Source organism: Antedon mediterranea, chromosome 10, assembly GCF_964355755.1.
Source record: "Antedon mediterranea chromosome 10, ecAntMedi1.1, whole genome shotgun sequence".
In the NCBI taxonomy this organism is placed as follows: domain Eukaryota; kingdom Metazoa; phylum Echinodermata; class Crinoidea; order Comatulida; family Antedonidae; genus Antedon; species Antedon mediterranea.
In genome coordinates this window covers 20,832,907-20,854,317 of record NC_092679.1, presented here as the reverse complement: position 1 = coordinate 20,854,317, position 21,411 = coordinate 20,832,907, and the positions used below count along the sequence as shown (strand labels likewise).

General features: G+C 33.9%; 1 protein-coding gene across 1 annotated transcript; it reads left to right on the top strand.

The window, feature by feature from the left end:
* The first annotated feature begins 1,700 nt into the window (after positions 1–1,700).
* LOC140060421 (WD repeat-containing protein 81-like) lies at positions 1,701–21,393 on the top strand. The gene is made up of 26 exons (XM_072106613.1): positions 1,701–1,808; positions 4,527–4,696; positions 5,493–5,652; positions 6,506–7,630; positions 8,127–8,336; positions 8,612–8,728; positions 8,896–9,035; positions 9,376–9,556; positions 10,319–10,491; positions 10,743–11,971; positions 12,336–12,482; positions 12,882–12,997; positions 13,304–13,550; positions 14,019–14,216; positions 14,508–14,640; positions 15,050–15,183; positions 15,384–15,431; positions 15,565–15,772; positions 16,417–16,478; positions 16,657–16,710; positions 16,979–17,202; positions 17,771–17,960; positions 18,184–18,323; positions 18,475–18,571; positions 18,924–19,024; positions 19,395–21,393. The coding sequence occupies exons 1-26, from the start codon at positions 1,713–1,715 to the stop codon at positions 19,521–19,523; spliced, it is 5,829 nt and encodes a 1,942-aa protein (XP_071962714.1). The 5' UTR covers positions 1,701–1,712; the 3' UTR covers positions 19,524–21,393.
* The last annotated feature ends 18 nt before the right edge of the window (positions 21,394–21,411 follow it).

The window sequence follows — 21,411 nt, the reverse complement described above, 5'->3', positions numbered from 1 at the left end:
ATATTTATTTATCTAAGGTCTATAATTTTGGTCTTGAATGTTTTATAAATTGACGTAAGCCTATATGTAATATTAAAACGTTATTAATATTATATAACAAAGCATTTTCAGAGACCTTGTATAGACATTTGAGTAAAAATGAACAACGTTGTGACAACATAGTGAACTAGTAAAATAGTATAATATCTGTATCTGTGTAAAGGATTAAATAACGATTTGATCGTGTGTATTTGTTAAATTTCCACTAAGCAGACAGTAGCTCTGATTACTTTATTACATTCGTTTTTTACAGTCACACTCATTATATATATCATCATTAGTAGCCCTCTATTTATACTCATATATTTTTATATTGTATGTTTAATTGTTTTAAGGATGCACCATTATTATGTGTGCCGCTGTTCAAAAAGCGTTTTCTAAATAAATTATTATTATTATTATATTATAAACACTTTAAAGATGAAGTAATTGATGAAACTCCAAGGTCCAACCTGATCCATTTAAATTATCTGAAAAGGAAGTAGGCCTATGCCTCAGTTTATAAAAATATCTTTATACGGGATTAGGTATATAAATACACTTCTTTAGTTGTAGAAGTCGTACTCTTCTGTCCACCATTTTTTTATTTTCAAAACTAGTGGCCTTCTGCACTTTTGACAAGCGTTTCGCCTGACTGCTTCAAGTATCCGCACGAGCGGATAATTCTTACGCCAGCATGTGCAAGTGAAAACTATTTCTTTGTTACTATAATTTGATGACATAATTATGGCGTTCGCTTTCGGTTAGGGTGATTTCTTTTTTCGACGTCGCGTGTGTGATTTATCATTTAATGGTAAACGCTATTATTTTCAGTTGTCTGTTTAAATACATTTTTTTACTCTAAAATACTGTTTGTTTAAATACTTTTTTTTATGCTAATATATTTACAAAATAAAAATTTAAAAATACTGTTTGTTTAAATACATTTTTTTTATGCTAATATATTTATTTACAAAATAAACATTTTTATGATTACTAGTACTAGTATATACATTTATTTAATTATTATTAATTAGTTATTAATCATATAATAAGTATTGCTGCTGGAAGGGCACCTTGAGATGGGTCAATCTGTTACTGGGATGATTTAAAAGTAATGTACGATCGGCCTTGTCAAACGATTATGTTTATGTTTATATTTATACACAGACATTTCTACCTTGCTACAATATCGGTGTCAATATGGTTCATAATTTATTAAATTAACAAAACCATCTTTTAATTACATATGAAAGACTATATATTAATATTTAACCGTTAAATGTATTATTGTGAAATATATTGCAATTTGAATTGTTTTTTTAAATACATATTTTTGATAAAAAATATTCATAGGTAACTATGAATATGCATTATATTTATTAGCGCATTCCATTTACATTGTTTTTTTACAAGGTATGTATATAAACCAACCCCATCACATTTATTGTTATATTAATTTTTAATCAACCGTACGTTTTTCAAACCTTTAAAATCTATTTCATAAAATAAATTTTGATATAAAACGATAAGAAATTGTTAATGTTTTTGTTACGTCCATGAATAATTTATCCCTATAAAATAATAGAACAATCTTCTGGTGAAAGGTTATGTTTTGCCTGCTATTATTAGTACTGTTGATCAAATTTTGCTTTTCTCAACTGAATTACAAGTACTTTTTTGAGAAATGTGAGATGGAAAGCAACATTTGCATTGACCAGATTTCAAAGGATTTGTTTCTAGATGTTAGATTGCTAAAAAGTAGAGAAAATGGAGCAATTACTGCTGCAGTAAGACTGTTTTCCTCTTGAGATGAGGCCGGCTAGTTAGTTTTAGGCCTACTATCTAGGCCTAGCCTACCGTACTTACCGTCTCTCGTAGCCTATAGATTAGTAGTAATCTAGCTAGAGTAGGTAGCCTAGTAGGGGTGAATCCCGGTAGTACCTAGAGACCGCCTAGCTAGTCCTACAACACGCTAAATTATATTCACGTAATAATAGTAATACTGGCTTGATTTTTAGCGTTATCATATATAGGAATAAAAAAAGGCCATTATAAAAACATTTTTACTGATTATTATTATTATTAATATTATTATATCATTATTTTGATTGGCTTGTTTTGAATTGAGTTGAGGTCCTACTAAATAAAACACAACTAAACCGCCTGCTGAGGCACTGAAAGAAGCACCCGAAGACCGAAGAGAACAGTTTATTTATTATTTACAATATTTATCTAAGTAAATTTTGGCCTTGAATGTTTTATTTATTTATTTATTTATTTTTTTTTTTTTTTTTATGTCTTTAGGCAATGTGGCCAAGGATTACCAATAGTGAATTAATCACTGTCCTATCAGATAGGTGGTAATCCCCCTGATACAGGGGCTATTGTGTGAACCAGTTCACCGGGGTAACCCCCTACTCTTTTTCGAATAATGAACTGGGTTTCTTTAAAGTACACACAGGTTATAACTGTGTACACTGGACCTACGGTTTATAGTCCTTATCCGAGAAGACTTGTTCCACCACCAGAACTAGGAGCGAGTCGGCCTCGAACCCTTGCCGATGTTGTTGTTGGCTCTTTAGGTACGGTAAACGGCGCCCCTGCCTTAACCGCTCGGCCATATGACTCACTCATAATATATATACACTTACGTAAGCCTATATGATATTAAAACGTTCTTATATAACAAAACATTTTCAGATTACAGAGACTTTTTAAAGAACATTTTTACTCAAACGTCATGTTAGTAGAAAAATTTTGCAACATCGTTGTGACAACATAATTATAGTGAACTAGTATGATAATTATATCTATCTGTAAATGATTAAATAAAGATTTGATCGTGTGTATTTGTTAATTAAATTTCCACTGAGCTGTAGCTCTCATTACTTTATTACATTCATTTATTACAGTCATATATAATATCATTATTTACCATCAATTATAAACACTTTTATAAAAAGATGAAGTAGTTGATGAAACTCTAAACTGATCCGTTTAAATTATCTGAAAAGGAAGTACCGTAAATCTTCTAATTATAAGCCTGAATTATTATTCTTTGATTGTTTTTTTAGGGTGGGTTACTATTAGAAGGAGGGTTACTATTAGAAGGAAGGTTACTATTAGAGTAGTGGGTTACTATTACTAATCTTAAATTAAGCACCTGAAAATAGTAACCCACCCCAACTTTTCCGGTCAGCAACTCATAGCAAAATAATAAAACAGTACGATTAAACAAACTTGTTTGAACTCTAAATTTATTTTATAAACTCAAAAACACTCAATCCTCCCCCACTCCCGAGATCAACATGAATTATCTCCTTATCAACATGCATTATCTCCTTATATAATCAACATGCATTATCTCCTTATTTTCAAAATACGGCTGTCATTAAACGACCAGTCTTCATAGGGTAATGTCATTTTGTCAATAGTTTTTGTGACTCTAATAGTTACCCTTATGGGTTACTATTAGAGTAGTGGGTTATTATTATAGATTGACTTCAAAAGGTGGGTTACTATAAGAAGGGAGGTTACTATTTTAGAGTGTGGGTTACTATTAGAAGGGAGGTTACTATTTTAGAGTGTGGGTGACTATTAGAAGGGAGGTTACTATTTTAGAGTGTGGGTTACTATTAGAAGATTTACCGTATGCTTCAGTTTATAACAAATTATGTTTAAATTAGTGCAGTCTGTAGGCATTCTCTGGGCAGGTTTTAGGAGGACCCGTTTAGTTGACCTACTACTAGCCTTCTCTATATTCTAGGCTAGAGGCTAAAGTTTTTTTTATTTTATTTTATTTCAACTTTATTTATAGAGGGTAACCCTTCCAGCTGAACCCGCAGGCCAGCTGATATTCAGGGGCCCTCTTAAAAATGACAAAATATATAAAACTATACTTAACTAATACGAATCTATTATATACATTTAAATTTAAAACTATTATATAAAAAAATAATTATCCAAAAAATTCAATTAAACAATTACGATAAAATGTGTTTTTTAAAATTAAATTTAAACGAGTTAATATTGGTACATTCTTTCAAAACAGAAGGTAATACATTATATAAAATACAAGCAGAATAAATAAAAGAGCGCCGGAAACATTCCAATTTAACTTTGGGTACCAGTAAGTCTCCCCTGGAAGCAGCCCTAGTCCTCATAGAGTGTATCGGAACAGTGGAAAATCGTTGGGTGATGTATCAAGGGGCAATATTGTTCATGGCTTTAAAAGCTAGGCAGCCTACCTGGTACTGCACCCTCTGTGACACATTCAGTCTTGTCTTGACTATACTATCAAACTAGTTTGACAAAATAAGTGTGATGTGCCGAAATATGGTAGTGATAGGCCCAAATGTGGTAGTGATATGACATCATGTCCATGGGCCCATCACATTTGTTGTCACAAAGTTTGATAGTGTAGACAGAGCTTTACTGTAGTCTTACAAAATAGTACAGTGGTGATTATGATGGTAATTTTTAAAATTCACCCTCTTGTTTCATAGGTACCAACAGAATGGGTTAAGCAGATGCTTCAAACAGGCTGCATTGGGACATTATCAGCATCTGACCATCAAATTTCTACTGTTTATTCTGTGACATATGAAGATCTACCTGAAGCTTGGCAGAGGCTTGAAATAAAAGCGTTTCAAAAAGTAAACAACAGTAGTTGCTGGTAAGTTTAATGAGGTCTTCACATCATACTGCTTACCTCTCAAATAAAAACAAATGAAAGAAAGAAAAAAAAAAGAATTGGAAAGACTATTTTTGTCATTTGCGTTAAAAGGGATATTTAATTGATTTATCATGTCTAGTTGCCATACCTGCATGCCATTTAACAATAAAATTGCGTATTTTGTATTTCTTGTCTTTGTATGTTAGTCCATCAGTCGGCGTTTCGATTTTTGTCTAAAAATTCAAGCTCATATAGTATATGTACAGTATGAAATCCCATATCAAGTTCAAGTTCAAATTTATTCACATAATGCAAACATATACAAAATATAAAAGATACAAGTGGTTGGAAATTAAGTAAATAATAGTTGCATTATGCCTGGAGAATACCATTTAAACCCCAAGGGGCTTTAAGCCTGGATCCACCAGAAAGAATAAAAAGTTAAAAATAATAATAATAAGCATAAGGTTAGCTACTGACAGACAGGGACGGACATGTACGACGATACAAACACGACAAGGACGACAGGAAGGACAAACTGTATTTATATGATTTGCCTAATTAAATTTAATTATAAGTTATTAATATGATTAATTTACTTTATATTTTGATATTAGATAAGATATGTAGTTTATTTTTAGAGTATTATTTGTTTTGCTATTAGTTATTAACGGATGTGCCAAAATATTTATCTTTTTACTAATTATAAGTCAAAAATCCATCTAGAAATTATACTAATTTTTGTCATACTTAAAATTTAAATGCCTGCATGATGAAATCTTACAATTTTTCTTAGCATACCTGCATTGAATGCTGATAGCCAAGTTGCACCAAACCTGGAATTGATGGACTGGATGCAGACTATATCTACTAAAGAATTTGTTCATCAATGGAAAACAAACTTTTATAAATATGAAACTCTATCATCAATGTACGTGAAGTCTCAGCAAACAGAAGTAAGTAAAACTGACCCAGTTGATTAACTTATTTACCACTGGTACCACAAGTGGATCACACATGAAAAAAAACCAAACACTGACCCAGTTGACTAACCTATTTAGCACTGGTACCACAAGCGGATCACACATGAAAAAACAAAAAACTGACCCAGTTGACTAACTTATTTAGCACTGGTACCACAAGTGGATCACACATGAAAAAAAACAAAAAACTGACCCAGTTGACTAACTTATTTAGCACTGGTACCACAAGTGGATCACACATGAAAAAAAAACAAAAAACTGACCCAGTTGACTAACTTATTTAGCATTGGTACCACAAGTGGATCACACATGAAAAAACAAAAAACTGACCCAGTTGACTAATTTATTTAGCACTGGTACCACAAGTGGATCACACATGAAAAAACAAAAAACTGACCCAGTTGACTAATTTATTTAGCACTGGTACCACAAGTGGATCACACATGAAAAGAAAAAAAAACTGACCCAGTTGACTCTAACTTATTTACCACTGGTACCACAAGTGGATCACACATGAAAAAACAGAATGAATAAAATAATTTATAATGAGAAATATCACTATAAATAAAACTTTGAAATGTAAAAGGGTAATGAAAATATATATGTTAGATTTACTTCTGGTGCAGAGTAGGTAATTATTCATAAATATTTAGATTATTAAATTAGATTAAGAATGTTGTATACAAATATATTTTTATTATATTGTAGTGTATTGTCTAATTGTTTAACTAATAGAGTTCATAGATTTTTAAGCATTAACCACCCTCTCTGGGGTTGTACATGGTTATAATACTAATCTCTTTATTAATATTTTTCAAATATTTAGGTGCGGCAACTTGGTTTGGTTGATGCCATAAAGAAGGTTTACAATATACCAATTATTCAAACAAAGAAGAAATCTGCTACTGACCAGCAAACCAGACCTGGCCATCCAAATATCTACCCAATGTTGTGTGCTGTTGATTCTACTGATGTGCTGTACCTCCTGATGGTAGAACCTAAGCCTTCACTTCACGACAGCATTCTCTTTAGCCCTGCCATGCTGCAGAACTCTCACGCTAAGTTGCTCTTTGTTATTTACCAGTTGTTCCACGCCATTCATCATTGTCACGCCAATGGGATACCTTGCGGAAACATCAGTTTAAGAAACTTTGAGCTGACGGAAGATATCTGGTTGAAGTTCCTCGGTCCAAATTGGAACTCCATTATAAGAATGAAGACTGACAACATTCCAAAGAACTCCATGTGCAATGATGAACTGGATTCATGCATAAAAAACAACTCAACTGATGGATCTCCTAACCATTCCATTAAATGCAGTGACCAATCAACAACTCTAGAAAATCTACCAAAGCTAGTACAAGATTGGGTGCTAGGACATATTAGTAACTTTGATTATTTGATGGCCTTAAATAGCCTCACAGGTCGAGAGTTGGGAAATCCTAACTACCATCCCATATTCCCTTGGGTTATGGATTTCTCGTGTCCAAATGGTGGATTCCGCGACCTCTCCAAGTCTAAGTATCGCTTAAATAAAGGAGACGAGCAGTTAGACTTAACGTATGAAGCGTCTATACCGAATCTCGGCGGAATGCCTTCGCAACCTCGACATCACATATCAGATATTCTATCAGAGATCACTTACTACATTTATCATGCAAGAAGGACTCCTAAAGCAGTTCTCTGTAAGCATGTCAGGTCTAAATGGGTTCCAAATGAATACCCAGTGAGTATTCAAAGACTACAAACTTGGACTCCAGATGAATGTATCCCAGAATTCTTTTCAGAACCGAATATTTTCCGTTCAATTCATGATGACCTTCCTGACCTGGAACTGCCAACATGGGCTAGTAGTCCTCAAGAATTTATCAGTCAGCATCGTAGAATATTAGAAGGAGATTTCGTGTCGGAAAGACTACATAAGTGGATTGATCTGACATTTGGCTATAAGGTATTTTTTTTTAACTTCTATTTTAAACTTCTACTTTTACTTTGGATTGCAATATATATGGACCAAAGGCCTGATAGTAAGAAGAAGCTGCAATCTTAAAAACTTATTTTCGATCTTTTTTATACAATATAAAGACCTACGTTTGGTCGCAAGCCTGCTAGTGTATATCCGCATTTATTGCAGCCCATTGCAACCATAACTGCAGGAGATTAATGTTAAATGTTCCTTGCTCAATGCTACAAAATAGAGCTTTATTTTAATCCATTATCTTTATCGTTACACTTACTGCACCTAAAGCCCTGTCCACACTATGAAACTAGTTTGACAAAAACAGTGTGATGTGCTAGTTTATTATTGTGACGTGACCAAATATGGTAGTGATATGACATCATCATGTCCATATATCTATGAGCACATGACATCTTTGTCATATAACGTTTAATAGTGTAGACAGAGCAGAAATATCTGCTGCATCACTTTATTCATGTATTGTCAGTTATCAGGTAATGCGGCAGTTAAAGCACGTAATGTGTGCTTGCAGTTAGTGGACCAACATACAGAACCAAGAAGACACGGAGTACTTCAACTGTTTGCACATCCTCATCCTAAACGCCTTACAATGTCACGCTTCACTTCACCGGAAGCTCCTAAGTGGTCCTCACGTTTCTACTGGTCTGAATTTACACAGAAGTCGTTTAAAATAGAGGTGAGTTTGTTATTGTTCTTGACCTTTTTCGAATGGTTGACCTTTCCGTTTCTTTATAATATTCTTTGTAGATTCAAGACTTAATATAATAGAGAGGTTTCAATTTGCAATGAACTATGACCCAGGAAGTAGTTCATTTTAATTGTGCACATGCACACAATTTTAACAGTTTAAAACTGCAAGAACATTTAGTATTAGATTCTTGATGCAATTTTATTCATTTGAATAATTGATATACTGTACTCAACAAAATCGCATTTTAATATTTTCTTCAGGTTCCAACTAGTGAAGGTACGTTGTCGACAGACAGCCCTGCTGATTCTAGTTCGACAACAAACCAACTAGTTGGAGAAACGTCCTCTAGTAGGAGTGATGGCGCTGTAAGTTCAAAGGTTTGTTACACTATTCCTAAACAAATTTATATACAAAGCAGAAAAGTTTGCTTATCATTGAAAACCACCATAAGCCTTTTATCCTCTCTGATGTGTCTTGTATTGTGTAGCCTACACATATAAAATAATCTACTCACCATCTAAAGTTAAATACAATATTTTCTTAGGAATTTGAGCAGAGTAATGAGCTTGACGTTAGCACCTTAACATCCCAGGAACCTTTCAAAGTTGTTAAAGATGTTCTGAGTGCTGCCTTAACTGGAAATGATGATCTTTCAAGTAAAAATCCAATTAAAAAACTCTTCAGGTACCATAAACAGTTAATAGTTTAATGAAAAAATTAAAACATGATAACATAATATATATGCACAGTATTGCTAAAGGTTCCAAATTGAAACTTGTGATTGTATTACACAGTGCATTTAAAATCTGTATTAGAAATTGTGAAATATTGTACAGTCTACAATCCAAATACCGGACTCTCTGAAAACCAAGAACTCTCCCAAAGCCTTTTCTTGAGGTCCAAAAGGTCCCATTAAAATCACATTCCGATTAACAGGCTTTCTGGAAAACCATTTTAGGCCAGCCTAAAGGTGTCTGGTATTGGGAGAGTTGACTGTATGCGTTTTTTTTATTTCTAATTGAAGACCTCGTCCAGACAGTGCTGAAATAAAGTATGCTCCTCCTCGACCAGAAATGATGACAATTGTGATTCCTGAAGACTACAAACCGTTAGCAATGTTAGATCATATTGAGTCACTTTATACATTTACGGGTAAATCACTGCATGAGCTACCAGTCAAAAGCCAAGAACATCAACCATTGTCTGTAAGTAAATTTATAAAAGAGTAAAGGGCCTTTCACACCTGTTCCGGCACGGTTCCGGTCCGGTTTTTACGACGCTCCACGCGGCCAAGCACCAATCGATATGCGCGTAGCCGCGTGAAAACGAAACATTGACGTTCGATTGGATTTGCCGTCGCCGGACCGGAACCGTGCCGGAGCAGGTGTGAAAGGCCCTTAAGAGAGTTGATCAGGTCAGAAGTGGATTTAAGGGATGTCAAGCTGGGTCTAGCCTCCTCTATCAATATGGTGAATAGAGCTTCTTGGTACGTAAAGGTAGACAACAAAAAACTTCAAACAATACAAAGAGTACCGTCCAAGAATTAAAAAGCTTTTATTGTTTTTGTTAAGATAGTATTATAATATGTAATATATATTGTATTGTGATGTTCATGATCTCTACATGTATTGACATCAATAAAATATTGAATTACTAGTTAACAAAAATAGGGTGCTTTCCAAGCAGGCGACGCGGCAGTGTCTGCCGTGCAACCAACTGTGCAATTTACTGTGTGCATGCAGATTACAAGGAAACTTGACCGTTGAACAGGCAATGTGATTTGGCGTTGCCTGGAGGGAGGCAATGCATGGCTGTTTCTGACCTGCCATCTTGCCTAACCCACATGGCTATTTCGGAAGCTCTCTAATATCAATTACAGTAATTCGAGATACAGAGAGTAATCGAGTTCAATCACAAAAACACTTCCTGGTCTTCAAACTATTTTACTTGCATTTTCTGCTCTAAAGGTTAAAGATGAATCTGATAAACTGCTAGCACAAGAGATCGTGATGGTTGGCTGTTTGATAGCTGAAATTGTCCTAGCTCCTAAGTTGCAGATGCAACGGCAAGGTGTGAACTTTGACCAGCGTTGTATGTTACTTAGAAAACTCTGTATTAGAGAATTTTCAGATATACCAAGGTATAAAAATCTTTAATTCAATATACACAATTTGATAATATTATTATAGGCTATGTTTTGTACTCTAGTTTTTTGTAATATTGTATGTACTTTAGAATATAGTTGCTGTATTAATTTACTTTATGATGAAGAGGATTACCAAACTTGTCCTACAGATTTTGTGAGCACCTGGGTACTCAATTATGCAAATATATCAAAAAGATACTTTTACTATTAACCAGAATATTATGATGTCTTCTTTTAAATTTAAGACCAGTACAAAGCTTACTACGGGAACTCCTTCAACTGGACAATCCAGACTTTGATTCAAAGAACATCAAGCTGGTTGCCATTAAGGAAGGATATCCACCACCTTCTATTGGACTCTTTCTTCAAACTCATGGAAACTTTGTCCCATTTCCTGCTTACTTCCCTGCCATGTATGAACTCATCTGTAAAGTCAAACAGCTAACCGCATTTCTTGAAGAACTAGCTCCTGAAAGTACCGAGACGACAAAGCAGCAACATGTGTTTGAAGAAATTCAAAATATTGCAAAGTTTCTTCCAAAGCTGCTAGAAGGGTTGACTGAAGAAGGAAAAGATCTTTTGTTGCCATGCTTGATTCCGTTGTTTCAGAAGGAGGATTGTAGGCTGTATGCATTCCTTCTTCTTTTTAATATCATTGGTCAGCATCTAGGCCCGGAGGTCACAGAAAACCAACTTTGTAGTTTGCTCAAGCACATGTATAAATCATCTTTCAAATCATCAAACTTTATTTTGATCTTCCACAAAGCATTTTTATCACAGCTGATCTCTCGGTTTGGTTTTGAATGCTTTTTGTGTAACTTTGTTGAGTTTCTTGTAGAAGTACTTATAGGACAGCATGCTTGTCCAAGCTTCAGATCCGAAACTGAATTCCCAATGCCTGTGTTGAATGCTCAGCGACAGAGGTCTTTCACACAGACCAGAGTTTCTGAAAGCCATGATGCTCTTGATTATGAGAATGAAGAAGAGTATGTCAGTGATGATTGTACTCAAAGTTCTTCTCAACTCACTGTCAATGACGGGGAAAGCACAATGGTTTCATCAGAGATGAATGAAAGCTCAGATGGTTACGCAAGTGAAGAACCAAACCTGGTGGAAGAAAATGACAAAGACGGAGATCCCACAAACCAACCAAAAGATATCAATGAACCTTCTCCAAGACACAAACTTTATTATGATGATAAGGCTGAATCAGTGAAAGTGGAAGAAGCATTGGCAATTGAGACTTCTGTCAAGGGTATTGATGAAATAGACAACAGCACATCTCAGATGGCACCAGGAACAACTCTAATAGACACTGCAATGGAAAGCATCTTGTGGTTGGCAGATAAGATCGGCCCCTTTTTGACTGCTGTGCATCTTAGCAAAAGACTACTACTGATACTTGAGAAGTGCTTCTGTGATCAAGAGCAACTGAGGTGGCTTGATGAGGACTCGGACAGTGAAAGTAGTAGCGGTAAGTAATGTTGTTTTCTTTTACGCTCTTATGAATGTACAGAGAATACTGAATTAATCATTGTAAAGTTATGCAACATGAATCTGTTGGTCAACTCCCCAAATGCTGGTTTATTTAGGGTTACATGTTGTTATTGAGGCAGAAACTACATAAACTCTTTGAAATCATGCACTAGTTAAAGGACAACTTGACCGAGGTCCATATTTTTACAAGGTATTAGGGATGTACATATGATTGCAGAACAATCAGAATAAGGATATCCATGCACTTGCCGTACAGCCGTCACCGTAAATTGCTGTGATGTCACAGGTGCAGGTTTTTTAGATATTGATTGATTGATTTTGATATTGAATTATTTTTGCAGATGAAGATGTGTTGTTCATGGATAAACGTGTGGTGGTTGGCGATACATTTGCTGAGCCTGTTTTCTATAGCCTTATTCACATTGCAGATATTTATGGAGAAGAATTAATATTTAAACAGTACTTACCTTATATACAAACATGTGTAGGTTTATGCTAATTCATTTCATCATTGTTAATGGCACTGCAGCTTGGTGGTTGACCTGCTTGCTTACCAATTCAATAGTTCTTGGTTCAAATCCTGTGATAATCCTAGGCTTTTTTTGATTACTTTTCTAAATACCTTAGCATCATATTATACTTGGTCTAGAAAGCATGTGTTTCACATCCTGTAATTCCAAATCTTGTTTTGGCTGTTAGATGATGTGGAAGTAAATTCTTTTTTTTTTAAATGTTTAAAAAGTATAAAATATATTTTACTTCAGTCTCCAATTTTACTCATTATATCTCTTGTATAAGAATATAAATCAAAGATTAATATGGATATTAATTAAGTTTTTTTTTATAACATGGAACGTACCATTTTCTTTTTATTTTTTAATAGGTAGCATCGGTTCGTAAAAAGATGAACACCAAAAGTGAAGCAAGCCTTGTATCTTGTCTGTCCTTACTTAAGTTTCTTTTGCCTTACCTCAATGATACACAGCTTATGGAAAAGTTAAAGGTACAACAACATTTTTAGCATGATTTATTAATTTTAATTATATTTATCAACATTTTTGTCATAAAAATTATGTCTGCAAGTCTCATAATTAATGATCAAACATTTTGAAGAGTAAAAAAATGAAAACTATTTTGTAGTAGAAAATCAAACTATATTTACACCAGTGTCATGAAAACCAAATGGCTCGCACAATGATTGCTCAAAAACAAGACATTTCCCACTATTTGTTCTGTTGAGTGAATTTACTTAGCATATTACTACCAAACTATAATGTATGTTAATCTTTTTTGATTTTTTTTATTTCAGCTCATCCTACAAAAACTCCTGAAACCTATAATCATGACGTTATCATCTTTAGTTATTAACTTTTCCGGCGGTGGACATGTTCGTTCTGTCATCTGCTTCAAGATCGTAGACATCGTAATATCAATCGCTGGGAGAATTGGACGCGAGATGGCACGAGAACACATGATCTCACTTGTACAGCAGTTCTTTCTTTGTTTTAGTCTTATTCATGGGGACGGATCTGATGAACTTGCACTACGGCACAAAGGTTACTTGCGTTTTCTTAGACAATTGCAGTTAGGTTCTGTTAAATTCTAAATGAATGTTAAACACTATGGTCTTCCAATCCCAAGGTCCAGGGTTCAATCTTGACCTACTGTAGTGCCAGGATTGTAACTCACGACTCTTTCAACAAATGAGACTTTATAAGCATGATAAATTATAAAATAGTTTATCCACCCTGTAATTGGCGAGTTACTTGCTGTTGGAGGATGCATATGAAATAAAAAAAAAAAAGTTTTAATTTGTATGCCCAGACCTGCATTTTTTGATACAGTGTCCCTTATGGCTGCCATTTCAAATTGAAGGATTATTTACCTTGTATTTAATAACATTGGAAAGATATTGACGGACAGATAAATATTTTCTATAGACACCTGTGCAATTGCAAAACTATGAAGATATTTTCTAAAAAGTTTTTTCATGTGACCAAGTTATACTTCTCCATCATTCGCAGCTTATGAGCGCAACACAAGTCTTACACTAAGTACTGACAGTGAGGATATGTATTGCGAGATTAAGATGGACAGCAACACAAGATCCTACAAGATTGGTACGCCAACCAAGCTTGAGAATTTGAAAGGAGAAGAAGAGAATACATCATCACTTAACACACAACTTGGCAGCTCATTGTCCGATCAAATTAGCAATTCTCGTAAGTTTCTTTTTGTTCTATTTTTTTAAGCATTTAATCATCAAAAATCATAACATAAAAAATATAATCATCGTCATTATTAGCATCATCAGTACTCTGCAAATTGTTTCTACTTCATAGTCATCATTGTTATTAACAACATCATCTTTATCAACATCAACAACAACCTCACATCACTACCACAATTGTTATCAACATCACCATCATCATCAACATGCATTTTTTTATTTGTACTGTTCTTATATTTGGTAATTTATTTCACCGTCTGTTCACATCACATTTTATTAATAGCCATGTCACAAGAAACTTTGGAGATGTTTGAAGAGAGCGAAGGTTTTGGTGATATTCGCCAGCAGCTTCAGCAGTCGTTCACACCAGAACTAGCCAACGCAGCTTACATTCCACTCTGTCATCTCATCGGAGAGTAAGTAACAGTACATTTTATTGTATTGCTGGTTCATACTCTCAATAAAATTGGTAAAATTAATTAATGATTGGTGTGATAATAATAGTCCAGTGTATTGTAGATCTGAAGTAAGGCCTTAGTTCCAATAACCCACAGCAGCTGCAAGAGCAGTGCCACCTGACACTGACCTACGGTAAATCTTTCTTTCAAACTATAAGATCATTATGAGGCTTGGGGAACGGTGTGAACTTTTTTTTTCATTATAAGAAAAAAACCTGACTGAGGCAGAATTTGAACTCAGTAGCAGTTAATTTGGAGGCAGGCATCAAACCCACCAATATACCACTCCACTATATTTGACATTATTGGTTTTTGTTTATTTTATATTCTAATTTATGTATGTATTTCTGTGGGTTTTTTCCTTTAGTATTTACATGTCAAACCACATTGAGAACAGTGATTTAATCTGGAAGTTATCCAATGCACACGAGAAAGCTTTAGCAGAAGAAAGAATCGCTATGAATGCCTTGCTATCACCAGCTGCTAGTGAAGGATCTGATGGTAAACTATTGTTTGTTTTTGACTACTATTACCAATTTACAACTTTGCTACCCAAATCACAAATATTTCTTGTCTTAAACACATTTGATATTATGGTATTCTGTATTTCTCTTCGTTTTAATAGGAGATTGTTAACTCGTTTCAACACCCTAACTTGCTTCAAAATCATTAAAATATTTATTTATTTTTTTTTTTTGAAGATGACAGCAGAAGAAACACTTGTTGGTTTGTTGATATCGGTGCTTCTGGTAAGATAACATTTTTTCATATCATATTTAAAACATTTTATTCTAGTGTATATAACAGTAACAAACTTTACCATATTTAATTTAATGAAATTTCATATGTAAAATTCTTTACATGGTTTTGTTCATTAAACAGTTCAACCAAGTCGACTGGATGAGGATGAATATTGTGGCAGCTTTGGGACAAATGTGACAATGACTGGTAATCGCATTGATATCTCAAACACGTCAGCTATATCAAGCATCCCCATAGAACAAACGCTGCTGAGGAATGGTAGGCTGGAGGATGTTCAGCGTAGTTCTTCTCCCATCATGAGTAAAGGAATTGTAAAACCAGGCTTGTTGTAAGTTTTATTGTTTACCCTAAATAAATGTCTAAGCCTCACTCAAATAAGTGCCTTACTCGAATGATTACCTCACACGAATGAGTGCCTTACTCGAATGAGTGCCTTACTCGAATAAGTACTTCACTCAAATAAGTGTTTCTCTCAAATGAGTGCCTCACAAATAAATGGCTTTCAATAAGTTCCTCACTTGAATAAATACTTCACTCAAATAAGTGTTTCTCTCAAATGAGTGCCTCACAAATAAATGGCTTTCTTCAATAAGTTCCTCACTTGAATAAGTACTTCACTCAAATAAGAGCCTCACATGAATGAGTGCCTTACTGGAATAAGTGCCTCACTCGAATAAGTACTTCACTCAAATAAGAGCCTCACATGAGTGACTGCCTTACTGAAATAAGTGCCTCACTCAAATAAGTACTTCACTCAAATAATCATGTCAGTTAAATTAGTGACTGGAGTCACTGAAAAAGTACCTCACTTGAATGAAACTTGGTCTCATAACAAATATTATGTATAGGTTGCAATTTAGGGTATTTTTTAAAACTTAGACAGTATGACTTTTTGTTTTGCACCATGCTATTTCCCAAAAAAACATATTAAATTTCATTATTATCATTTAATTGATTCGTTGTTTTCAAAAGGAAAAAAAAGAGTGACCGACATTTAATGGGCACATGGTTCAAATATTGGCAGCAGTATATTGGTATGTACAGTAATATTGTTTCAGTATGTCTAAGCTTATGTCTATATTTATTTACACCAAAAATGTTTAAATTTACACCATAAAGAATAATAAACACAATTCATAATTGGTTTTTGCATGCACTAGTTCTAGTTTTAAAATGTCTTGCATATAACATTTTTTTATTGTCCATTTTTAGAAAATCATGATCAAAACTTAAGTTTCTGTCAGTTAAAACTACAATCTTTCGTTGGTGAGTGAACTTTTTTTTATTAAGGGGACTCAACAAAGTTTCCCATAATAGGATTGTCCTTTAAATAGGGGTTGGCAATAGTGTTTAAACTTATATTGCCCCTTGTTTGTTTCGCAAGAAGGTATCCATTAATGTGAGAAGTTGTCCCCTGAATAGAGGTTTTCCCAAAGCTCTACTGTAATAACTAATTCATTAATTGCTGCAGATTGAAAACAAATACTGTATAAGAATAATTTTTCGTGACACGACAAGATTTAATTTTTTTTAGGCCACAGTGGAGGTATTCGTTCCTTACACGTACTTGATGATGAGCAGACGTTTTTTAGCGCTAGCAAAGACAAGACTGTGCGTGTGTGGTCTCTGACGAGTCATGGCAATGGCAGCCATAAGGCATCGTCTCGCTGGACATACTACTTGCATAAACGTGCAGCTTTTTCTGTAACATTCCTGGAGTCTGTTAGACTGGCTGCTTCTTGTGATGGCACTGTTCATGTGAGACATTTGTCCTGCCTTTTTTAATCATGATCAACATTAACATCATCATTAGACTTAGAAATTCCTGTTATCCCAAGACAGCATCAATTGAAAACCATGATCTTTTAAAAACAATTAATAGTCTTCTACTATTAACTATAGTACTAAGAAAATTCACTCATGCATGTCATTTTAACTAAAAACTGGAATTCTCAATTACAAAGAAGGCTTGGGAAAACAATTTTTAAGCTTCATAGTCATCGTTGTTGTGATAAGACAAAAATTCATAAAAACATTTAAAAAGTACACAAAAAGGCAAACACAAGCACAACAATCATGATAGAAATATAAGATATGTCAAAAAACACAGAGAGAAACAAATAAAATTAGGTTCATTTTGCACAGCATTATCTTCTTAGAATACCATTGTAGGATCTAATTACAGTAGGAATAAATGATTTATTAAAGCGCTCAGTATTTATTTTTCTCATGATCAGTTATCTAGTGCTTTGAGGACTAACACGAAAAGTATTGGAAAGACATTGTATTAACGTACTAATAGTAATCTATGCTATATGATTTACAGATATGGGATCCATTCAAAGGTGCTCAGATTCGGCAGTATGACATGCCCAGAACCTCGGCTACTGTCCTGGTCAAGTGTCCTGCTCCGAGTTGTACGTTGCTGGCCGGGACATCCGATGCCAGCGTCCGAATGATTGACACAAGAATAAAGGATATGAAACAAGAATTCAAGGTTACATCTGGTCCATTAGGTTAGAAAGTTTGTCTTCAATAATAATGTTAAATATCTAGAAAAAAATTAGGTATAAAGCTCTGTCTACACTATCAAAAAGTGTGATGTGCCCAAATATGGTAGTGATATTCCCAAATATAGTAGTGATATGACATCATCATGTCCATATAAGGGCCCATCACATTTTTTTTGATAGTAGTATAGACAGAGCTTAACAGAATATATATATTTTTTTGTTACAGGTTTGATTCGCTGCCTAGCTGTCAATAAAGAGGGTAACCTGTTAGGTGTTGGTCTGTCATCTGGTGTGCTGTCAATGGTTGACCTGAGGACTGGACTTCTACTAGGTGGGTGGAAGGTACATGAAGGAGAAATTTTACAGGTATGTTCATTTCCGTAAATATAACAATTTAATTTATTGCTAAAAATGCTTCCTTGCTTGAAAAATTCTCCATGATTTTTTACTACTTTTAAAAAAAACCCAATATTTTCTCCTTTAATTTGAATTTCTTTTGGATTTCATTCCTGTTTAGATAAAAGCGCACACAGATAGAAGCTTTGTTACCTCTTCAGTAGATCATAGCATGGCATTGTGGAGAGATGACGGCCATCGCCTTTGTTCGTTTAGAGGTACAATATGTCATGTATAAACACATGCTAAGAGTATACAGTAGTGTTAACAATGAACTTAAAGCTCTGTCTACACTATCAAACTAATGTGATGTGCCCAAAAATGGTAGTGATATGCTCAAATATGGTAGTGTTATGACATCATCATGTCCATATTGGCAAATCACATTTTTTTGTCACATAAAATTTGATAGTGTAGACAGAGCTTAACAAAGAAAATCTGTTTTCAATTAAATGTTATTATACAGCAGAAATTCACTAAATTCAGAATAGGTTTAGAGTTTCTGCTATGTTACAAGTAAATTACATAAATATAGAATAACACAAGATCATAACATATTCTACATTTTAGGTATTAGTGAGCCAGTGCATTGTTTCTCTATTTGCCAGAATGAGATTGTTTCTGGTACAACGTCTAACCGTATTGGCATCTATAACTCAATATCATCACAGGTAACGGCTTTCAAAACAATATTTTTTCTATCTGCAGTTAACTCTCCAAATTCTCTGTAAACTAGGAACTCTCCCAAAAAACCCCTTTTTTTTTTAAAGTTCAAAAGATTTGAATTTTTTAAAAACACATGTACCAGAATACACCAGTGATACCAGACATATTTACCAGTATTGAGAGAGTATAAATAAATTAGACCAATGGGATGTGGGGTTGGGAAATACGATTGTTTTTTTCTGTAAAGCCCACCTAGGGATTTTACTTGCAGTCAATCAGTACTCATGTTTATGTATTTATATATGTGTAATTGTGGTGTCATTTTCTTTGTTTATTTTTCTAAACCATTTTTTTTTTGTTCTACTGTATTTCTAGGCCAATTGGTACAACACTAAGATACGAGCTGATGTTCTTAAAGGAAATCTGAGTGCTTTAGAAATTCTACCAAAGCAGAAACTCTTCCTGATGGCCTCGGATAACAGCAGTATATCACTATCAGCATGATTTAGTTTTAACAGTAAATTCTTGATTGGACATAACGCTGTTGGTCCTGTGTACATATAGTGTATTTTAAATATTGTTGACCAATTGTGATTGGTCGAATTACTTACGGTGCGCTTATGTCTTTGTGTTACTATGTCCCCGTGAGAATCCTGGTTTAACATACACTGTATGTACACTATGTAAAGAAAAGAGCAGAAGATCATCTCGGTGTGTGCTTATCTTGGTAGGTGCTTCACTGCTGCCTGCTGTGTGTCGTACAGGCCCTAATACAAATTTTCACAGTTATCCATGACTGTTAAATCTACATTTAGTTTTGGAAAATAATCATTACATATTATTCTGCTAGACTACAACTATCTCCTATAGAACCACATTTTATTCTCACACAAAGCATCTAAAGCCCTATCTACACTATCAAATTTTATGTGACAAAAAATGGACATGATGAAGTCATATCACTACTATATTTGAGCATATCACTACCATATTTAGACACATCACACTTTTTTTGTCAAAATAGTTTGATAGTGTAGACAGAGCTTTACATAGGCTAAATAGATTCCAAACTCTTCACAATCATTCCTTGGAATTAAATTTTAGACAATTTATTTGTGATGATATTTGCTGTTTGTTTTAGTGATACTAATGGTTGTAGTGATGGTGGTTGATGGTTTAGCATATAGAACAAATTAATTCTGTTGAAATAAGGGTGCACCTAGTTCTCTAACCCATTGGTTTTTATATCATTTCTATTCTGTACTATAAACATTTTTAAAAGACCTTGAATCGTTTCTTGAACCTGCTGCCCAAATACTTAATTGTGTGCTGGTCTATTTTCAGTCCTTGTGAGGTATAGCATGGAGAAATAAGTTAACTTATAGTAATCCTTCCATAGTATACCGTGTGCTTCTCTCTCACTATCTCAAAACCAAGAATACATATTGAACTTTACATCTATTTAAGCGTTCTCCATAACCTGGTGGCTTATAAATGAGCATTAAACCAATATTAACCAATCATGAAATAGTAATACTGAATTATAGGGATGAATGTATATGACGAATTTCAAACTTGATATTTTAGGTTGAAATTATATAGTTTTACAAAGACGAAATTAATAAGTACTATTGAGGATAACTAATTTATACATAAAGATTATTTTTATATGAAATTTGTTTAGCACAGTTCTTATTCTTAGTAATAAATAAAAAGTACATACTGTATCTTTAATATATTTTTTGTTATATTCCAGGTTTTTTTCACTCTTTAATCGTCTAAAGCTCTGTCTACACTATCAAACTTTATGTGACAAAAAATGTGATGTGACCATATATGGACATGATGATATTTTGATATATCACTACCCTAATTTTGAACATCACACTTTTTGTCAAACTAGTTTGATAGTGTAGACAGAGCTTAAGAGAGTAAGTGTGTATCTCAAATAATTATGTCTTACATTCCACATGGACAATAATTACAAGATGATTGTAAAAATGTCTATATTACGACATAAAGAATTTAAATTCCATTATTCTGGTAGACCTTAATGTTGTTTCGCATACAACTATTGAGAACAGGTTTTATGTAGTAAAGCATAGCCTCTCCTTTTGGACACTCCAATTAAGGCATGGGGACACTTTACTGTGAAACAAACGAGGGACAATATATGTTTTAACCTACACAAAGGACACCCTTGTAGTCAACACAGTCACTTATTTTCAACTATCAATGTAAAGATTCCAATTGACTTTTCCTTTCCCTTGCTGTCTACAGATCAGTAATATTCCTTCCTATAAATAATGTTTTAACTGGATTTGAATCATATATAGATTTATTGCTGACAAATTTATTGCTGCTCATAATGTATTTAAATGTGTATATGTAT

Bases quoted from the DNA above. Each gene is read 5' to 3' on its own strand.
- LOC140060421 (XM_072106613.1), top strand. From the start codon at position 1,713: ATGGAAAGCAACATTTGCATTGACCAGATTTCAAAGGATTTGTTTCTA. The intron at 4,697-5,492 runs GTAAGTTTAATG...AATTTTTCTTAG, and splicing joins GTAAACAACAGTAGTTGCTG to CATACCTGCATTGAATGCTG. The intron at 10,492-10,742 runs GTATAAAAATCT...TTTAAATTTAAG, and splicing joins GAATTTTCAGATATACCAAG to ACCAGTACAAAGCTTACTAC.